Below are 22,688 nucleotides of genomic sequence, written 5' to 3'. Positions count from 1 at the left end.
CTGGAGACGATAAATATCAAAATATTCCTTTCATGTAACTATCACTAACTGACAGCCACCAAAGATTGCTTTCCATTTTGTTTTGTCTGAAACATGAGCGACATGTTATTTGGTCCAAGGCAAGAATAACTGAATTATTTTGATCTTATATCAGTGGTTTTGAAGCCAGATGTTACAAATGTGTAGTTGTAACGACAAACACCGTGGCCTAAGGAACGTACTCTTAAATCGTTAAACTTGAATCTGGACAACTTCGCTTGCATATTTTTCTTCAGGTAAGTTTTTGATTGCTAGAAGCTATAAGCGCTGCTTCTTCATTGTTCAGCTGTGTATTGAGTGTACGAAAGATGATGTTAAGTTGCCCTAATTTAACTTAGTTTACCACTGTGCTCTAGGAATCATACTGGGGTGAAGTTATATGGTAATCAATTATTTAATAATTGAAATATGCCCGCCGAAATGAAACCACATGTTTACGAGAATGACAAGAGCTATGAAATTAAGTGCTGTTCATTTTCCAAAGAAAACAGTGAAACAACGATTTAAGTGATACCCTTTGGTTAGGTGTAAACTACATGGAATAGCTCGTTTAGCGTACATCTATGTCGTGACACTGACAGGTGTTAATTGGACTTTGGATCACGTTTCGCCAGGTCACTGCGTTGTGTTCTTGGGCGAGAAACTTACTCACACATTACCTTTATCCCCATGGGAGGTCGAGAGTTTCGAGCCTGTGACTGGACCAACACTCAGCGTCTTAAAATTACTCAGGAGAATGTGCTGCCTTTGTTATGACATTGCAAATGGTTGGATGTTGTAGTCTTTTTAGAGAAGGATAATAAGCCATAGGCCCCCTCTCCTGTACCTTCTCTGTATTGGTTTGCCGGGAACGTTAAAGAACTCGTGTGCTTCTTGCAAAGAGTAGGGAAATCACAGTAGTTCCAGGTGTTGTGGTCTAGCCTTGTGTTCAAAATTGGGGGGCACCCTATGAAATTTCTTTTAAGGAAGTGGCTTAATGCAGTCTGTCCAGATTCCTTGCAAAGTGTTGTAAAGCACATCAGAGCGGAAAATTATTATAGATAATGTGCTGTATAAAATGCCACATCATGAATGAATAGGCATTAGTGAAATGTCAGGGATTGCTCTGCAAAATCCTTGGGGTAACTGTGGGATAAAATTTAAATTCCTGTCCCTGAAAAGTAGCAGTATTTCTTGCCTTGGGCAGGATGGGTCATCTGGTTTAAAAATTGAATCTACTTATGATATGTATATAATATAGTTAAACATGTACATGAAAAAAGTCATAAGTGACTTCTGACGGACAGCTTAATTCTCCTTCCAACTCGATGCCTATTTCTATACAAAACTTAAGGAGAATTTTATATGGCATGAAAAATTACTTGGAGTTCTATTCCACCCCTTCACTTGTAATACATGACTTTGTTTATTTATTTGTTATGAAACTCAGGTTAATGGGAATCTAGTTAACTTAAGGATGGCCACAGACAGTGATCAGAGATTGCACCATTCTCTTGACCCCTAAGAATGAATTGCACAGAATTTCCCCTTTCAATATCATGCCTGAATCACACATAAACCCTTAAACTCCTGAGGATAACTAGAATCAAATGTCTCACTAATGTATCCTTGCTGAATCAAACATGACTATTAAAGAATTAATCCTAAACTTGAAAAGCTCTTGACTTTTAGAAAAAATTGTCATTGTCCTTGACATACAAAATGTATAGAGAACAATGAGGAGTATATATGTGCTGATGTTATGGCATAAAGGGTTAAGTTGCATGGTGTTAATAACTTATTCCTCTTTCTTAACAGAATCCTTGGAAATGGTCATGGTGTTAAGGTCAGCAGATTACAAATCTGGAAAGTGCCAGTGTACTGGTCATCTATCTTGTTTGTTTGGGTACATGTACAGTACCAGCTGATAGATACATACTGAAAAAAAAATTGTGTATTTGCAACAAAATCAATCAACTACCATGTCCAGGGCTGCAATATTGTTACAGGAGCTTGAACGTCTCAGAAGAAATGGTTATTCGGAAAGTTTTTTGGTAATTGAAATATTAGTGTTTTATTAGCTTTTATCATGCATGTTTTTATTAAGGATGCAATTTTTTTTCTATTACCTTTTTAAGTATTTTCCAAGGTTTGGTCTATTTGGGAGAAAAAAAATTAATTGAAATTTGCTTTATGTGCCAAGGTTGTTTTAAACAGTGTGGCATGTACCAAAGTATTGATGGAGAGTCTTTTTAAAATTAAAAAAATGTATGAAAACCGAAAATAAAATAATTCCCTATTTTACCAGGATTATCATTTGAATACTTATGTTGCATTTGTTACATATCAGTTCTACCCACTAAGAACTTCATTATAGGACAAAAATTAATTTGGAAAAAAAATGGAATAGAATCAGATGTTTTAATATTTTTTTTCCATAAGATGGTATTATAGGCAGCTGTGTCGTAAGGCAAAATCCAAATGTGAGAGCCTGCTTACAAGCTAAACAGAAATAGGTCTTATAGGCAGCAGACAGAGCTGTCACTGTTTGTGGTAAACCACTGGTAACCAGGTTATATTAACCCTTTAACTCCCATGAGTGACCAAGATAGCATATCTCCTTACAATATCATTACAATATCAACCAGATAAGTGATGAGAATGGAGAAGAATATCAATTTGGGGATAATTAGTTGATCCAATACTAAATTCTTTAGACTAACATTATAATAATTGTATGGTTGACAGTAAGGAGAATTACAAATGTGATCTGGGGGTTAAATGGTTAAAATTGATAAGGGTTAAAATCCCTCACCAAAATTTGATAAGGCCTTGTATTTCTTTTATGAAAATTCATCTGAAACCTTTAATCAGTCTTCTCTCTCCTCCTCGACCCAATGAGTACCAAAAAGCAGATTGGGACCTATTGAAATGAGACCAAAGAAAATTGCTTGGCAGGCTAAATGCTAGGTTCCTTTTACTTTTGTCAAATTAAAAGTTCAGTAACATATCATTCCTTTAGACGAAATGTTCCTTGAGACAAAATGCTTTATTAAACAACAATGCTATTTTGTGTACTATGTTTTTTCTTACAGATGGTTGAAGTTAGTGCAAATCACAGTATTCTTTGTAATGAAAAACTCTACATTCCTCACATTGACAAGAACAAGCCAGTCACCTGGACTTTTACAGTTGCATCAAGTGTGAGTTGCTTTCTTTCATCTGTTAGTCGTAAATCTTTGAATGGAGACAAGGATTCTAAAAGAGAAGGAAGATGTTAAGGGCAAGCTTTTGAAACAAAGTCAAGCTATTTAGCAGGTTTACTCTAGATAGACCATCTTCTGGGTAACCCTTTGACCCTTAGAGTATGTAGAATCTAATGTCTTCTTACAATATCACCCCTGAATCAAACATTAGGTCATGAGAATAAAGGAAATGATCGCCAACTAAAGAAAATGCCGATTGTTCAGTAAATTTTCCTTTTCAACACCTTAAGAAATGTACGGAGAACAGTATGGTGAATATGCATACTGATGAAAGGGTATAAAGGGTTAACCTTTTAATTCCCATGAGTGATTCACATATAACTTCTCCCTACAACATCCATCCACTATACTATCAGGTAGAAGTTGTTATCTTGATCTAACAGCAAATTCATGCAACCAATTGACCAGGAAATGTCTAGCAGCTAGAGGGGAGAATTTATAATCAGATCCTGGTAATTAAAGGGTTAACAACAGATTTTTATAGAAATTAAGACATTTAAGAAGGCTTGTTGCCAACACTGGAAAACATTTATTACCTTAAATAACACTCTTGATAAGAAATCTTGAAGTCTATTGGTTGTCTAAAACCATGATCTAAAAGACTTAACATGCTTAACCTATTTAACTCCCATGAGTGACCAAGACAGAATTTCTCCTCACAATATCAAGTAGACAAGTGATGAGAATAGAGAAAAATATCAATTAGGGGATTATTATTTGATCAAATACCAAATTCTTGGGAGTAACAACAAAAGAATTGTATGGTAGACAGTTGGGAGAATTTGGAGTGGAAGTTCATTGGGAATTTGAAACTCTCAAATGAGTATCTCAGGTATGTTATTATAAGTGTGTACAATGATTATCTTCCAGAGTCGTGTCAGCCAGTGGTGTAGGTTGCAGCGTGTATTTACACTGGATCCATACCTCCCAGAGTATAGCATTGTTCAGGTGAATGCTAGTGACCAACCAGGGGTACCTCTAAGAGCAGGGTGCCAAGAATGGGTAAAGAACACAGGCCATCCAATCTCAGCGTACCAAATCACGTTCCGTTTTGTATCTGCACATTATGGCAGCTTTCAGCAGCGAATTGTGTTTGATTTTGCTGAGAAGCCCTTGGTTTACAGACAGCTTGAAGTGGTTGTTGCTCCGGAAAATGATTTGCTGCATACAATCCAGCATCCTGTGGTTTGTGAAGATGACAGTGAGTTATCCTGGCTTCGAAAATATCAAGTTGTGCCTTTTGATCCCACTGATACTCAAGGTACAGTCACACCTACATGTATGGCAATAAAATTATGATACAAAGCAAATATTTGCCTGCTAAACTAAAGGCTTTATTATTTTAATTATACACTTATGTATATGTACTACCCTACAGAACATATTGGTAAGTGCAATGAATAAGAGACTGAAATCACCTGGTTAGCCCATGCTGTAAAATGCCAGATTGCCCTTCAGGAGGTCACAGGTTTAAGCCCCAGACTGGATCAACACTCAGGGTCTTAAAATAATTGAGGAGAATGAACTGCCTTTGCTATAACATCTGCCAATGTTTGGACATTATAGTCCAATATAGTCCAATTATAGTCCATTATCTTCTTGGATAAGGACAATATATCACAGGCCTGGTTGCCTGCATATTTCCTGTACAGGTTGGCAGGGAATGTGAGGGCACCCATGCACTGCCTGCTAAGGGTAGGAAGTGTAGCTCTGGGTGTTGTGGAGCCTTGAGAGCTCCAGATTGTGAGTCTGATACTCTCACCACTCAGCCAGGCTCCCTGTTGTGAAGTCAATTAATCCTTTATTCCCTAACATCAGCATTCATATTCTCCATACTGTTTTCTTAACATTTCCAAGGGTTCTGACAGGGAGAATTTGTTCAACAATCAAGAGCTTCTTTAGTTGGTGATCATTTCCTTTATCCTCATGATCTTAATGTTTGATTCAGGGATGATGTTGTGAGGAGAATTTAGATATTAGTCACTCTTAGGGGTTAAAGGGTTAAGTAATTTAGATATCCTATCTTGTTCTCAGAGCCGAAATTCTTTGGTTAACGTTTCAGGTTAACCATCAATCTGCATGCCTTCTGACCTTTACTCTAAGGTGTCTACTTTATTCTTTTGGCAGTGCAAAGGAAATCTGAATTTGATCTCCCACCCAGCCTTGGTACAACTTTAGAATTAGGTCATTTTGATCACCTGGAAGAACGCTTGACTCGCAGTATGTACAAGCAGCGACTGCACGTGCTCCTTCACATCGAGGAATTTGAGCGTCGGCGACAGATGACAAGGTTGAAAAATTGTTTGTACATCAATCATGCTTTTAGAATACCCAACAATAACCTTGACTTTGTTAACATAGATCAAATGCTAATTTTATCTGAGAAATGACAGTCAAACTGTTAAAACGGTAAGCGTTAGTTTAATGTTTTAACCCTTTACACCCTAACATCAGTATGCATATTCTCCATACTGTTCTCTATATATTTCCTAATGTGCTGGCTAGGAGAATTTGTTTAACAATCAAGAGCTTCTTAGTTGGTGATCATTTCCTTTATTCATGTGACATTAATGTGTGATTCAGTGGTGATATTGTATGGAGAAATTAGATGCTAGTCACTTTTAAATTTAAGTGCTGTTCTATTCCAGGCTCACCATACATTGCTCAGATCTTCACTATTGTACTCAACCATGTGCTACTGACCCGTCCCAAGTGACTATTGTCCTTCCAGTCCATGAAGACCTCATGGATGATGCTACTCTCCTAATCAGACGTACAGGCCATGCTTTGGTTAGATTGCAACAACACGGCATGCCAAATCCTCTCCTGTACGAGGTGGTAGTGGAGAGTTTGAAAAAGAATCGTGTATTACTGCGTGCTAGCGCCTTACTTATGGAAAGGCTGAGATCTAAAGTATCACTTCCAGCTTCTGTGTGCTTTCGTTTCGTGGACACGTACCAATTCATGCACTGGGCATTAGAGAATGTCAGCTTAGATGTAGTATTCCCGGCTGTTCCAGAAGGAATTCGCGAACAGTGGACAAATCACTCGACGTGTGCCAAGCTGTTGAACGAGTCTCAAACCTATGCGCTGAAGCAGATGTTGTCGCCTCGCTCGGGACCTCCTTTGTTGATTCTGGGTCCGTTTGGGACCGGAAAAACCCGGACCATCGCTGAAGCCATCAAAGAGCTTATCTCGATTCAGTTGAAAAGCTCACCACAATATCGTATTCTACTTTGTACTCATTCCAACAGCGCAGCCGATCATTATATCAAAAATCATCTTCATCCTTACTTAACAAACGCAAATATTTCAGCTTTGATGTTCAAACCCTTGCGCATTTGCTGGGAAAATCGTTTTGTCAGCACCGTCTCTGACACAGTACTTCAATATTGTCTCTTGGATCGGCGCACTGGAAAATTTGCAATGCCTGACGAGGATTCACTACTGAAACGTGGAGTTGTGGTGACCACTCTCGTCACTGCAGCCTCCCTGGCTAATCTTAATTTGCCTCCTGGATTTTTTACGCACATCTTCATTGATGAAGCTGCTCAAGCCATGGAAGTAGAAACGATCATCCCGCTTTGCTTTGCAGGACCTAAAACGCAGGTGGTCCTGGCAGGAGATCATCTTCAGGTAACGATGAATAATTATTATTTGTATTAGAGCAGTTTTCAATTGACTGTCGTCAACCAAAACCAAAATTATCTTTCAGCCAATCATAACAAAGGTTTGCGTCATCATCAACCAATGAGGAGTCAAGAAAAAACGGGCAAACTACCAAAAGCGCGGGAAAACGCGAGCGAACAAGTAGTGATTGGTTTTAGTTTTGCATCTGATTGGTTGGAAGAGTGACGTGAGTTTCTGGACCAATCACAAACCGAAGTAAGGCAAAACTATGGCAATCTCGGCTTACTTTCGACACTATTGAAATTAATCTATTAATAATAACGTTAAGCTACGAGTGGAAAATGAGTGTGTAACATCTCTCTAACAAATACACAACTCGCGTTTGGTTTAAGTTTTTCATCTAATTTGTTGAAAATGTCACGCGAGTTTCCTACATCAACGACAGTGTAAAGAACGTTGCGATTGAGTGTCCGGCGTTAAACCGAAAGCACAGCGTCATTAACGGCCAATCAGAAGAAAGGAACATTTCTACGAACAGCCAATGAGAGCTCAAAATAATAACAGCACAAAGGGCGGGAAAACGTGGGTAACCAAGTCGGTTTCTATTTTAAATCTGATTGGTTAAGAAAACAGCGCGAGTTGTCAAAACCAATCACATGGCGAAGTAAACAAAGCCTATCCAATCCTGGATTACTTGTCGGCACTCTGATAGTTAAAAGTTTCTTCTTTTTTATTTTCTGTTTTTATAGCTTAACCCTCCCATCATGTCTCCAGTTTCACAACGACTAGGTCTCGGCCGCTCTCTCTTGGTGCGTCTCTATGAGCTTTATCCATCAATGTCAAGATGGAAGGTTCAATTGCTTCAAAACTACAGAGCCTATGATGATATTGTGGACGTTCCATCTCATCTGTTTTACCAAGACACACTCGTTGCTAAACTGAAGCGCCCTCGTGAGCTACCGTATTCTATCGCCTTCTATGGTGTTCATGGACAGGAAGAAATCGCAGATGATCCGCCGTCTTTTTTGAACAGAGGAGAAGCGGCAGAAGTGGCTGACCGTGTGGAGGAATTGATAAATCAATGGCCAACTCGTTTCTGGGAAGAAGCTGACCCAGCACGCATTTGTGTACTCTCTCCGTATCCAACACAGGTATGGCAGCTGTATGTTTTCAAATTTCTTATGAATCTGATATGTCGTTGTGCTAAAAATCACAGAATCTTCAATTGTGTAGCAGTGTGGTCGTCCATGTGAGGGTGTAATCCTGTGAAGTGTGATGCTGTGTCAGTGGGGGCTAACAACAAGATGATTTGGTTTTGTTATTCTTTGGCCACCGTAAAGAGTTTCTTAAGCTGATGAATTGATCGGTAACCCCATTTTCTAAGGCGCTGACAAGGAGAATTTGTTTAACAATCAAGAGTTGCGTTAGTTGGTGATCATTTATCAATGCCTTTCCTGAACGTGAGCAGCGAGGGAAACAATGATTTGGAAAATGCCGCCGGAGCACACCATAGTTCTTCAGCGAACAATAGCAAACATGTATGTTTGTTTGTTTGTTTTTTGTTTTATTTTGTAGGTGAGAGAAATCAGAAGACTCCTGCGAGCTAAATCCTTGGGTGGCGTTAAAGTGGAGGGAGTAACTAATGTCCAAGGTAGAAATCTCTGCAATGTACGAAGTGATTGAATATGGACCTAATTAATAACCTTTTTCTTCCATGAGTTTTCTGTACCTATATCGGTAAAGGAATTTAAATCGGATACGAAACTGATTGGTTGCTCTTGTTACGCTATATTACGAGTATACAGAGTAGTTTTCAATTGAGTGTCGAAAGTAATCCGGGGTTACTATGGTTTTACATCACGTCGCATTGTGATAAGTCCATAAAACTCACGCCACGTTTTCAACCAATCATTGGCGACTTGGTCACCCGCGTTTTCCCGCGCCCCAGGGAGATTGTTTATATATACTTTGAGGTCTTATTGGCTCCTTATGTTATTTTCCTTTGCTCTGATAGGCTCTAGAGATTAGAATGGTTTTGGTTTTGCAACACTCAATCAAAATGCACTCTATTTGAGAACTGTTTGGTTATTAATAACGGTACAACAGCCTATAGTACTCGCTCAAAAGTATTATTATGACCACGAAGTAGCCGAAGCTTAATTACTTACTGATACAGGGAAATTTTTATTTCCCTTACAGGATTGGAGTTTGACGTATTATTCATTAGCACAGTGAGAACCTACGATGCATCTTCCGCAGATGACAGCAGTAAAAAGAACATGGGGTTCCTCTCTGATTGCAAGCTACTGAATACTGCCATCACTAGGGCACGGTTTCGCCTTGTCATCATTGGGGACCCTGTGGCACTCTGTTCCATTGGGGAGTGCCGCGTCTGTTTCAAGATGATCCTCGGCAGGTGCAATAGCAATAAAACCTTTCACTACCGCTTACCTTTTGAAATGGTCATCAAGATGACGAAAGATGCGAAGAGTGAAAGAGAAAGCAAACAGGTGCAGAGGCAAGGTCCGACTGCCTTGAGTACACCAACGAGGAATAACCCATCTTACATCCCAGTTGTCAACACGGTCCCTGACGTACCAGCCCCTGTTTTTCCTCGAGGGCCCATGCCAGGAAACCAGAGGAATGTCCCCTTTGTACAAGAAGGTCCACCCCTCGGGAATTATGGTCCTTTCACAGGAAGACCTTCAATTTTCATCCGCCCCCAAGGTCCACTTTACATGCAAAGACAACCTGTTCCTTTGCCCATGCATCCTGTTCCGCTCGTTAGAAATCCCCCTCAGCAACACCCACCGATTGGTTTTGTGCCTCAGGTTGTTCTGCCACAGCAGATGAATCTGCAACATCCGTCAGCTCCCTGGGGTGTAACCCAACAGGCTGTACCACAGCGCCCTCCTCTTAGGGTATTCTTAGCACAGAACGGAGCTGAACACATCCGTTCAGCTTCGCGTAGTTCAACACCTCCTTCCTCATTCCATTTGCGCGATGCAACCCCTAAGGTACAGAAGGATCAAACACTGAATCAGCCCAGCTTGACCATAGAAGGACCAACGATGTCACTTCCATCGTCGCTTCAAATTAGCTTGCATGACAGGAAAGAAATGCTGTACAAAGAGAGAGATTTATTGAATAAGTTGAAATCTTCCTCCACTAACTCCGCCGTTCAAGAAAATATTTTGAGACAGATTAATCTGATTGAGAAGGAATGTAAACTCCTTCAGAATCGTGAATCCCTACATAACGCTCTTACTAGTCTCATGAATGGCGCGGAATCTGATAGTAACCATAGTGATAATAGTGGGATGTCTGTGGCACGCCCGAACCTCGATGACTCGGATGGAATCTACCCAGAAGACGATTATGAAGATTCTGAGACAGAAGAATGGTTCATGGCACAACAGAAAGATCCCATCGTTCTAGATTATATTAAGGCTTTTGAAACTTTGACATCCAAAACAGAGAATGATTCCGAGGAAGGAGCCATTTCTCCTCCGGCATCGATCAGAGACGGTTCTTCGCCTGTTTGCAGTGACAGTGCCACGACGTCTATTGGTGAGGGACAGAAAGCCCCGCCCTTACAAGGATGGATCCTACAGCCCAGTGAGAGCACAGTTTACATTGAGAACTACTCCATCAATGAAGAACACTTGGAAAGGGAAGAGGCACAGTCCAAAGTCGCTTTAGGTGAACTCGAGGCTTGTGCTCTACAGATTGATAACCACAGCGATGGTAATACCGCCATTGCTAAGGTTTGTGACCCAGATAAGCCTGACATCCGCATCAATAGCCGAGCAGACGTAAACAGAGCTTTCAATGGAGATGTGGTCGCCGTGGAGATCACCAACAAGGACCGAGATACAGGTGATCCTCAAGGTAAAGTGGTGGCCATTCTGAAGGAAATTCATCCCAGGAAAGTAGTTTGCCGTTTGGACAGCCAAGACAGAAACGTAATGACGCCCATTAACAGATGCAACTCCAAGTTTGTCATCTTACGAAGCAGAGACCATCAAGGGCAGACTGGGGTGGCTGTTTTCGCAATGAGAGATAAAAGAATTAACTTTGCAAATTTTGTGACGGAAACGGAAGGGAAGTTGTTTCTGGTGCAGCTCATGAAATGGGGAGCAAGTTACCGCCTTCCCCTCGGCTTTGTTGTGCAGTGTTTCAACGAAGGTGGTGATCCACGTCTCTGCATTTCAGTTTTGCTCGCAGAACATGGCGTCCACAAACCGCATTCGAAGAAAATCCAGAGTGAAGTCAAGAAGGAGTCCTCTCCTAAATGGAAAATCCCCGAGACAGAGCGTTCCAAGCGAGTGCAATTTGAAGATGTGTTCAGTATCGATCCCGCTTCGTGCGTTGAGGTTGACGATGCGATGAAGGTTTATCGGAATCACGATGGAACTTACAAAGTTAGTGTCCACATTGCAGATGTGTCTTTCTTTGTGACCAAGAATTCCACCTTGGACAAGGCAGCCCTATCACATGGAGCCTCTGTGTATGGCTCTAACGAAGTGTCCTATTACAATCCCATGCTGCCATCCTACGTCAGCAAGGAGCTTTGCAGTTTAGATCCGGGTGAAGAAAGGTTGGCAGTTTCAGTTATCTTTCACTTAAATGAAGAAGGAATAGAAGTAGCGCGACCTGAAATTCAACGCAGTATAGTAGCGTCTTGCTGCAAGCTAAGCTATGATCAGTGCCAAGATGTCCTTGACGGTAAGAAGGTCGACAACATCCCTGAACACGTTCAAAAGGGCGTCGGTATCCTGGGTCGGCTATCGTTAAAAATGTGGGCGCGAAGAGTGCGTCAAGGCTATGTATCCCTAGAACACGATGTAATTAAAACAGGCGTGTTATCTTCCCAAAAGATGGTTGAAGAATTTATGCTTTGGACCAACTGCGCAGTTGCAGAACGACTGCTGCAAAGCCCTATTGCCAAAACACTAGTACCAGTGCGTCGACAGTTACCCCCTAAGACCCATCTTTTGCGAGAGATTAACGACTCTTGTATCGAGAAAGGTATGGAACCGAGGCAGTACCTAGGTCTGCAATGCATTAGTGAACCTTCCGGTCACGAAGATCATCAAAGCGGCGACGAGTGTGTGAACATTAGCTTGAAGACATGGGAGAAAGTATCTGCAGCTTTAGATGAAAAAGATATCGGAAAGGTAACCATTGCGTTAATTAAACATGACAGCAAAGCTGGTGTTGGTAAAATTCTGAGTCGTTTAACATCCATCCAAGAACGAAGCGGTTACGTCGTTTCCTCGAGACTACCTCCTGAGAAACGGCGCCATTTTGCCCTCAACGTACCTTCATACACGCACTTTACGTCGCCAATACGACGCTACATGGACATTATTGTTCATCGTCTTTTATTGGCTGTTCTTGAAAATCACGACATGCCTTACACAGTGGAAGAACTGGAGAATATTTGTGAGATGTGCCACATGATGACGTCACGGATTTTCATGTTTGAGAATCAACTTGCATTGGTGTCGAGGGCAGAAATGATAAAGAGAGACTCCAAATGGAGGCTTGCCAAGGTGGACTGCCTTGCACCAGATTACATACAGTTAGGAGGGGATGAAGTCGAGCATATTTCTCCTTTCAATCGCTGTGTCAGGATCCATGATTGCAAGCCGACATCGCGGGACTGGCTGCCAGAGGAGGAAGAGTTAGTCCTTTCTTGGAAGATCTTGGAGATCAATGCGACAGGCCAAAGTGTGAGAACAGAGTGCAGTCAAGATGATGTCCCCGATGATTCATCTTCTACACAGCATGAAGCTTCCTCGGAAGTGTCGCGACAGCTTCTGGAGATACCGAAAGAGCTTTGGTTTACATTTCTACAGGGATTTCGTTCTGAAGATCTCCATCAGATGAACCAACAGCGTCAAATGATCGATCGTGACGCAAAGATTGTGGTCCGCGTTGAGAAGAAACCATCGAGTTTTTGTCGCAACAAAGCTCCAGAAGAACACATTCTAATGAATTCACTCGGTTGTCATCAAGATTTGAGCGCGCATACCAACTTCTACCAAAGAGGAAATACAATTCCTGTCTATTTAGGTGCTGAAATACACCGTGGTCTTCCCAGGCCGAGCATCCTAGCGGTTAGATTCACCGAGTCGATCGTGTGCTGTTTGAAGCATCGCCGTCATCCTACAAAGTCATTTGGAGTTCCACAGATGGTACCGACCAAAGCAACGTACAGTGACGTAAAAGAATATCAAACAGTTATGCTGCCACTACTACAATGCGAAGCAGTCACATCCAGTGTCAATTCAGATTCAGCTAGTCAAGTTATTCTTCAAAATGTTTCTGTTCAGTGGAATGGAAGTGAGTTACCTCTCTCGAATATTAGAATATCAATTGAAACACTCATCCCTTTCTGTGTAATCATTTTTATTGTCACGGGCATGGGGAAAATTAAAAAAGAACCAGTCTCCCAAGACTTAAAGGAATCAAACCAAAGTCTTACGGGCTCGCAGTCCAATGCCGTGGGGCTCGATGTTTCGCTTCTTCGTGGGGTACCCACATTTTTTCGTTATCGCACGCCCGTGAAACAACTAATATCGTCCGTTTTTATCATTCTTCAAACCTTGGTACACTTCTTTGTCTATTTTCCCAAAAATATTTAGGAACTCTCACCCTAACATTAGTGTGTATATTCTCATCGCTCTGACGAAGGGCTAACGCTCGAAACGTCAGTTTTTTTACCCTTTACGGTGGCTAATTTACGTTTTCAACCCAGTTGTTAACACTAAATTACCTGCTATACTCTCCCACCGACGCAGCACCACAGTTTCTTTAGAAACTTACCCCTTTATTCTCTTTACGGTTCTCTATATGGTTCTTAAGGCGCTGACAGGGTGAATTTGTCTAACAATCAAGCCCTTCTCTGTAGTTGATGATCATTTCCTTTATTCTCATGACCTTCATGTGTGATTCAAAGGTTGATCACGTAGGGAGAAATTAGACGCTTGTCACTCATAAGAGTTGAAGGGTTGAGGTTGCGATGACTTTTCGACTTGTTCGCATCATTCCTCCTTCTAAAGACAGGATTGACCGAGGCTTCTTTTGACTGCCAAGAATTATTTTATTCCTATGAAAATATTTTAAAGAAGAGTGCAATGAATGTTAACTAGAATTATGGTATAATCTTCATTTATTGTAGAAGTTGGCGAGTTTACTCTTTCCAAGATTTTGTGCGTTGCTCGTGGACTGAAGCTCTCCACTGGTGACTTCTTGTGTCTTCGATGTCACGCTTTGCCTTGTATAGTCCATTGTTGTGTCACGCAAGTAGACAGCCGTGACGAAATGGACGCGATTACGTTGGAATTAGTGGACGGCTTCTCCACTGAGGACTTGAATCAGACTTCGTGGCTGTGCAGCATAGAAGTCATCGAACAAGGACTCTCATTTCGCCGTATGATAAACGCAGTCAAGCGCCTCGGTGAAGCCACGGAGCTTATCAGAAGTGTTTTCTTGAGGAGGAACATTCCTAAATACCTCGCGCGGGTCCAAATGCGTGAGGGACAAAAGAAGGAAGACACGAAGACTACTCTACGACTCAACCCTGGACAGGAAGAAGCAGTGAAGAATGCCGTGAATTCTTCTTTCACCCTGATACAAGGACCGCCAGGTAAAAGCACCCTTCATAACAATTAGCTTGTGCAGGAAGCGCTTAGCGAAAATGCAAGAAAAGAGACGAGCGGAAGCAAGCGCGCGCGGAAAATAAAGCGTGAGCGTGACTTGTTCTTCGTGCGTTTTCGCGCTCGGTTAGCCAAAGCCATTGCTATAGATCTTACCCCTACATGTATTAAAATGGTAACGTCTTGTACACCAAAGCGTAAAGCTACGTCCACACTAGTCGTAGCACCGAATCAGAACTATATTAAATATCGTAAGGGGGAAATAAGGCTTCAGAGAAAAAACATGTTTGATGCCTCAAGCCGGGAAATGTAAGTGGCCGGTGCGCGATTGGTTTTCGTTTTGCATTTGATTGGATGAGAGGGAGACGCCAATTCTGTACACCAATCACAGTGCCAAGCAAAGCAGAACCAATGGAAATCGTGTATCTTATGATATTCAATTCAGATTGATTTAAGGTGATGCTAAGTTTCACGGTGATCGAGCAGTACCTTCGTTTAGTTTTTTTTCAAGCCGTTCTTAAATGTTAAGAAGAAACACTGTTCCATGTAACTATTTAAAGGAAAGCACTTTCGTCTGGCATTATTTCTTACTGTCTCTGGAAAAAGACGTATCGTACAAGTGTTCAAATAAACGCTGTACTCCTGTATGGCGCAGTTTATTTTGCTAAAGGAAGCAGTGCTGACCTCTCTAAATTTTGCCTTTGTAGGAACTGGTAAGACCTGTACTGCCGCACAGGTTGCCTATCAACTTGCTGCCTTGAACAGAAGAGAAGGAAATGGAGGACAAGTGTTATTCTGTGCTCCTTCAAATCATGCAGTGGATGTGGCGGCAAGTAAGTCTTTTCTCAGCCATAACTGATAACAATTTTTGGTGGGGCAAGAACGCATTTCGATTGATTGTCATAATATTAAGGCCAAAGTGATCACTCTAGCCAATCAGAAGAAAGTAAACTACCACAAGGAGCCAATAAGAACTCAGGGTAAAAACTTGCCAACCGCTTGGAGCGCGGGAAAACGTGGGTGAACGAGTCACGGTTAGTTTTAGGTTTTATTCTGATTGATTGAGAAGATGATACGAGTTTTCTGGACCAATACAGAACAAGGTAAAGCAAAAACAAACCAATCCTGCATTTCTTTCGAAACTCAGTTGAAAATAGCTCTAAATTATGATGATTATCGAGCTATTCTTTAAAGATGTTATCGAAAGGGGCAGAAGGCTTGTCAGATAGTGGGAGATGGACACTTAAACTAGTCACTATCTCATCCTTATGACTGTCGTAACTTTCCTTTCATTTTTGGCAAAAGAATTTGGTGTCAAATTCAGTCATTTTGAAATTTATTCACAAAAATATCCTAGTTTAACATTAAATTACACACCAGATAGCAAACTTTAGCGGATAAACTGGTGTATTATCATAACCTGTTTTCAGAGAACTGTATGGAACTCACAAGGAGATGTTACATGTTTATCCTAAAGAGAATTTTAGGGGTGAATTTTTTGTAAGCCGCGATGCATCCGTTATTTTGCCGGTTAAACGGTTAGTACATTTTACCGCCATTTTGGATTTCCTTAAGCAGAGAAAGATTAGGAGACAGAAAGTTGTTCATAACTTGCCTTTTCCTTGTCCACTGTATCAAACATGGTGGTTTGGCATACTGTAGATATTTGCCAACGAGAACCTGTGTTCATTAAAAGGACGCTTGCACTGTTGACTAGGCTTGACTGTGCTTTTTCTGTTTGGCAGGGATACTCCAGAAGATTCCTGGATTGAAAGTTTTACGGATATATGGTAAAACGATTGAGAACCAATCTTTTAAACAGTCTCTGAGGACAAACTTGCCATCTGCACAAAGTGTTATGGATAAAGATTGTGAAGATATATCTTTACATTTTCGCGTTCGTAAACAGAGCAATCCGCATTCGTCTAAGCTAAAGGCGGTTGAAGAGGAAATCAAACAGCTGGATGGGAGAATCTTAGCGAAAGATAAGGCCAAAAAACAGGAAAAAAACACAAAGGATTTGTGTCTCAAAATGCAAGAGTTGTACCAAGTGCTGAATGAAGCAGAGCGACACGAAATTGCAGAGACTGGAACGGAAGTGATTCTGTGCACGTGCATCGAGGGTGGGAGTTCACGTGTGAAACGTCACGCACGTGTCAGTCAGGTCATCATAGACGAGGCTAGCATGTGCCTTGAGCCAGAAAGCCTAGTAACCCTAAGTTCGGCCGGTCAGCGGCTCAGGCAAGTGGTGTTGCTTGGAGACCACAAGCAGTTGGGTGCTGTGATAATGAGTTCTGTCCCGCGTAAGCTTGGTCTGGGCCGTTCTTTGTTTGACGTGCTTTTTAACGCCCCTAATGCAAGCCAAAGCTTCTCGTCGTGCAAGTTACAGACACAGTATAGAATGGTGAGTTTCATAGCTCTTGTCGCTTACAGTTTACAACACTGAAAGCGTGTATGTAGTTGTTCAGAAAGACGGATTTCTGCACTGCCCCATGTTATCTCTAAAACAAAGCCTTGGTTCCAGAAGTAACCAATTGTTTTCGCCATTGTTTCCTTTTATCAAAGATCTGTATATGCTTCATGAAATATAAGGTTACGCTGAGATGTTGTGGTTACTTTAATACCGTATCATGTTCATTACTCCTTCACAAACTCACCTATGTGTTAGAAAATAGGGTAGTTGTCTTTATGAAATGCAGTATTTTATATTTCGTAATTACTCAACCTTTTCAATTTTCTTCTGATGTGCAAATATAAGTTTGTTTGAACATGTCCTGCCTGGGTCAGCTCAGACTGCTTGCAGGTCCATACTATTCCTAGACCACGAGCAATCCCTCCTTTTCGCTTTAGTTCGTCGCGTGTGTTAGAGCGCCGCGTAAGTCCGATGTAGAGCTCTGGGAATGGGGCGTGGGGCGTGGGGCGTGGGGCGTGGGGCGTGGGGCGTGGGGCGTGGGGCGTGGGGCGTGGGGCGTGGGGCGTGGGGCGTGGGGCGTGGGGCGTGGGGAGTGGGGCGAACGAAAAGTACTTGTCGTGCCGGAGCTGCGCGCGGCGCGCTAACATTAATTATTTAATCGCTAATATTCTCTTTTTTTGATTAGCGCGACGGACTTTGCCGGAACGTGGGACTGCTCTAAGTCGTACTATTACTGTAATTGATTTTGAACACAATTTTTTTAACCAAGTGTATTAGTTACGGTTGGAAAGGGTGCAGTCATCACTGAATGCCTGTATTTCAATAAATAGCCGGTATATTTACAAGTAGGACGTTTATATCTTTTTTCTTTCTTTCATCAGCATCCGAGTATTAGAGAGTTTCCGTCAAAACATTTTTATGAAGATCTCCTGAAAGATTCTTCACATCTAACCACTCCAGAGCATGTTTCAAACGGACTGGTGCCAAACTTTTGGCCAGGGGGACCAAATGTCCGCGTCGTATTTTGTCATGTTATGGGAACTGAAGAGAGTCCCCAGGACTACACAGGTCCTGAAGGCCGTGAGGAGTCTAAGCGCAACCCGCAAGAGGTGAACGTTGTGGTAAGTGTTGTTAGTAAGCGTGTGAAGTACACAATGTGAGCTCAAGTATGTCTATCGTAAGATAGTTGTTTTGGTATACACTGAAACAGTGAGTTAGTGTAGCACAAAAAGATAATTTTAACTCATTTTTTCCTGCAACGTTTATAATATTCTTGCGCACAAATATCGCGCGCGTTGCTGGAAGGAAATTAACAAATGAAATTCGGAGCTTGAGTAGCCAATCAGAGTGCGCCTTTAACGATATCCATTGTTTTAGTATATACTAAAGTAGTACTAGTAGCTGATAGTCTCCGGAGAGTATTTCTATTCAACAAATAGATTCTCTGCTGCCTGCCTTGTTGAACAAGTACATTCCATGTCGCCGTGAGTCTGTTCAGTATTAGAACACAGATAACTTCAACATTTGCTAAGAACAGAAAAGGAGTACGCGAGGTGCGGTCGAGTGTGTTACTGATGTTCTTACCAAATTTTGACTTTTCCTGTGACCTAGTACTGTAGAGACCCACGGTTACATGGAATCTATACGTTGCCAATAGTGACGTCATCTTTGCGTCTGTCTTAGCTCATGAGTAAAGAACCAATCAAAACGCGTGTATAATTTTACTTATCATATAATGAAAGATATAGAGAAAGATTTTTTTCGTCTTGTCACGAGCGTGGGACAAAGAAAAAATTCTGAGTCCCCATGAGGAATCGAATCTCAGAACTTCGGATTCCGCGCTCCAATACTCTATTATTGAGCCACAGAGAGTACGGTGGGCGAGGTCTATTACGAAGTTCAAATGACATGCGCCCTGCATACTGCTAGGATTAGCAATGTCGATAGCGTCATGTTTATGAAGAGAATAAGTTTTGAGCTCGTTAATGTAGGATAGTTGGCCTCAAGGAGACTTTCTGAGGGTGGAAAAATTGAAAACAGAGTACAAATGACTAACTTGACATGGCACCTGTAACCTTTTCTTTATTAATGATTTTCTTCTGTAGCTACGAGTTCTCAAGTACCTGATGTCCCACGGAATAAAATCTTCTCGGATATCTGTCATTACACCATATTCTGCGCAGAGAGCCAAAATATCCCGAGAGTTACAGAGCTCCTTTAACTCGTGTGACTCAGAGGTCCTCTCTGTCTTCGCCAGCCAAGGTATGTGTATGTTTGTGGAAATTTTCTACTTAGTGTCCAATGTTAACTGGATTGCGTTGTTTTTGCTTTCCTTGTTCTATGATTGACCCGCATCTCCCTCTCACATGGGCAGATGTTATTAGTTTTGCTTTTCCTTCTCTGTCATCGATCAAAACAACGATCCTCAGAAAGGGGCCGAAATCGAGTCTTGCAGTCCTAGGGTTATTTCTCTTAACCCTTTACACCCTAACATCAGTGTTCATTTCTCCATACTGTTCTTTGTACATTTACTAAGGTGCTGACAAGGAGAATTTCTTTAATAATCAAGAGTTTCTTAAGTTGATGGTCATTTCCTTAATTCTCATGTCATTAATCTGTGATTCAGTGGTGACATTGTAAGGAGAAATTAGATGCTAATCACTCTTAGTTGTTAAAGGGTTAATTAACCAGTAGGGGGTGGTTTCGACTGGATCTTAACACATTTATGTTGTCTTTCTCTCTAGGTGCTGAGAAGGACTTTGTGGTTTTGTCTACCGTGCGAAGTCTGCCAGTAGAAAAGATCACAGGCAGCTCTGATAATCAACAATGGTTAGCCAATCACTTAGGTTTTCTTATTGATGAGCGGCAAATGAACGTTGCTCTTACTCGTGCAAAGCATGGTCTAGTAATTATTGGTGAGTATTAGTCTATCTTCATGATGCGAATGTTCAATCCAAGTGTAACAATGGTCTAACCTTGTTACCAAGCTCTCTCCTCCCGCCTTCTCGCTACTGGGACTGGGGAAAAAGAGGGAGTCTGGGAGCGAGGTTGAAAAACTTCAATTTAATGTTTGTAAGATCAAATACCGCTGGCTTAGCGTGGTTATGGGACCCTAACTAATTGAAGTATGTGTGTTTTCACGTGAAAATTGCTACGTTTCTCAGCCCAGTTAGCAGTAAGTTGATGTCGCGTAAGGCTCAAACACCCTAACGTGTAACGACCATAAAGGACCATGCAATGGATGGTGGTTATTGGAAATTCGCCAATTGTTGGTACATGGGTTGTCTTTTTATGAGGAGGTTAGGTTTAAGGCTAAGAGGCGCATATTTAACTTTTTACAAATCGTGGCCACTATATAATGTTTTTTCTTTAAATTGGGAATTAAAAGTCTGCGCGTGTCTTAACAGGTAACCGTCATTTGTTAGCGGTGCACAATATGTGGAAAAATTTGGTATCTCACTGTCAGGGACTGCGTTGCTTGGTGGATGAAAAATCCTGGCAACCTGCCAAGGACACTTCGTGAGCGTTGCACCATCGAATAGGAGAATAGACTTGTGTCACGCAATGTCATGGATTGCGTGACTAGTCGATAAACTACAATAGTTCAGAATTTCTTTCAATAGCTTGGTATATTGGTGGAGTATCGTATGATATAAAAAAGATTGAATTTAGTATGGAATAAATTTAGTACAACTGAAGATAGAGGAATTTAACCCAAATGCAAATGGTAAACACGAAAAATTGGGGAAAGTTTTCGTACAAGTTGTGCAAAAGCGACTCAGCTCACTTTTAAGGGATCAATTTTGAAGCTTTATTAATATAGGCTTTTTTTAAAATTCAATTTGAATTCATGGTTTTTATCATCAATTACAAATCAGAGATCAGTCATTGTTTATCGCCTGAGGGGTTTCGGAGGAGTCTGGTTGTGTCACGATCAAATTTATGTGACCCCCCTATAAGGCTCTGTAATATTCTTATGATCCCCTGTCTTGGACAGTTAATTGGCAGTCAATTGTCAATAGTCCCCTCTTTATACTCTGTTGACCACGACAGATCCCCTCTCCGTTCTCCTTGAAAACCATGTGATCCCCTGAAATTCCCCCACCCCCCTCCCCCCTCAGGTGATAAAGAATGACTGACCCCTAGTTCTGTTGGTCTTGTAGGCTTCATGTGGGGTAACTAACATATCTCTGTAAATTCTTACGCTTTTTTTTTTTTTTTTTTAGCAATTTTAACATATTGAAACTCGAACTTAAAAGAGTTCAGTAGTTAGTAGAATTTCATTTTGTGAGAAGATATTTTATTGCTCATTTTGCATATGTTTTCGAATGGAATTCTTAATTTTTTTATTTGTACATATTACGAAATTTACAACTTAACGTAAGTCATTTCAGCAAATACAGGCACAAAAATTGCGCAATTTTGATAAGTTACTCGAAAATATATCGTAATAATGCTAAGTTATCTTTGAAGCTTTCATCAGGAAATGCATACGTGTTATTCAGTCGCAATAAATTTTCTTCTTTTCTAAATACTCTTCCGGTTTTCTTTCTTCCCCCCATCCACCAACCCATCGATAAAAAAATTGGGTCCCCTCGAGGTAATTATTTGTTTTCAGTCCCCCTGTTTCCGACTCGTTCTCGAACGATGCCGAATTCGGAAGTACTTCGTTAATTTACCGATCCCGGTCGAAGTTGTGTGAATACTTCCGAGACATTTAATCTTTGCAATTAGTGCTCAATCAAACAATCCTGGGTTGAATTAATGTCATTTGGCCAGCTTCGCAGAAAAAAAAACGTGATCTGTTAACACCAAGCAACGAAACCGCATCTGGCGGATCTGCCGGTAATTTTAAAGAAAATTGTTTGTCAAGTTACACCCCGCACGGATGTTTCTTTTTGTGATTAAGCAGTAGGAGACCCCACCTGTGTCCAGATGAATTCACGTGTTACCAATTGAAAAACAAATGTGCTAAATTTATCTTGTTTACGGCTTTTTGACGTTGGGAGGGGGGAGGGGGGGGTCGCTGGATGAGGTCATTCGAAGGGACCGCGGATTAGAAAAATAAAAACAACATTTACATTAGAGAGGTACTATGTCTCTCGGTGAGATCAAGAAAAATTACTCTTAAGTTACTCTGAGATAGCGGGATAGCTTCAAAGGTGGTCATTTTTTATCGAAACAGTCATCAAAGTCATCTTACTCCCTCCAACTTCCCTCGAGTAGGGGGCTTGAAATATGATTACACGGGTCTTCTTCTCTCGCGCGTGAATGCACAAAGAATCTTTAAAAAGGGCGGAGTTAAAGGGACTAGAAAGAAAATTAAATAAAAAAAACAAAACAAAACAAAAGCTAAAACACGGAAACTCGATGGGTTATTAGCGCCAATTACCCCCCACTGTTTATGCTCAAGGAAAAAACAAATTTGATTTTTGGCACACCTCGCCGGTGTTCTTGGAAGGGAGGGGAACTCGTTACTGATAATGTCTACTTAACGGGAATGATTTAGCGGTAGGGTACCATGAAAATTATCTGTTAGAAAAAAAAGTGGTGGAAACAGATTTCTGTTTAAGAAGGGAATTGTACTGAATATTTCTTTCTTTTCACCATCAGTCGCAATTTGTGCCAACAAAAATGTGACGAGTGGCACAACGGAAACAGCAGAGCGGTATTTTTCTTAAGGATGTTTCTCAA

General features: G+C 41.2%; 1 protein-coding gene across 1 annotated transcript; it reads left to right on the top strand.

Moving 5' to 3' along the window:
• Positions 1-58: 58 nt before the first annotated feature.
• On the top strand, positions 59-21,526 carry LOC131783236 (3'-5' exoribonuclease HELZ2). The gene is made up of 16 exons (XM_059099968.2): positions 59-275; positions 1,837-2,072; positions 3,114-3,221; positions 4,155-4,545; positions 5,412-5,574; positions 5,933-6,920; positions 7,664-8,065; positions 8,490-8,565; positions 9,114-13,265; positions 14,104-14,571; positions 15,289-15,414; positions 16,327-16,985; positions 17,876-18,115; positions 19,100-19,256; positions 19,739-19,909; positions 20,402-21,526. Exons 2-16 carry the CDS (start codon positions 2,001-2,003, stop codon positions 20,515-20,517), a joined length of 8,289 nt encoding a protein of 2,762 aa, XP_058955951.2. The 5' UTR covers positions 59-275; positions 1,837-2,000; the 3' UTR covers positions 20,518-21,526.
• Positions 21,527-22,688: the final 1,162 nt, after the last annotated feature.

The sequence above is a fragment of the Pocillopora verrucosa genome, chromosome 12 (assembly GCF_036669915.1).
Source record: "Pocillopora verrucosa isolate sample1 chromosome 12, ASM3666991v2, whole genome shotgun sequence".
Lineage (NCBI taxonomy): Eukaryota > Metazoa > Cnidaria > Anthozoa > Scleractinia > Pocilloporidae > Pocillopora > Pocillopora verrucosa.
The sequence above is the reverse complement of the archived record's forward strand: the minus strand, read 5'-3'. Positions and strand labels throughout refer to the sequence as shown.

Bases quoted from the DNA above. Each gene is read 5' to 3' on its own strand.
- LOC131783236 (XM_059099968.2), top strand. From the start codon at position 2,001: ATGTCCAGGGCTGCAATATTGTTACAGGAGCTTGAACGTCTCAGAAGA. The intron at 6,921-7,663 runs GTAACGATGAAT...CTGTTTTTATAG, and splicing joins TGGCAGGAGATCATCTTCAG to CTTAACCCTCCCATCATGTC. The intron at 15,415-16,326 runs GTAAGTCTTTTC...TCTGTTTGGCAG, and splicing joins TGCAGTGGATGTGGCGGCAA to GGATACTCCAGAAGATTCCT.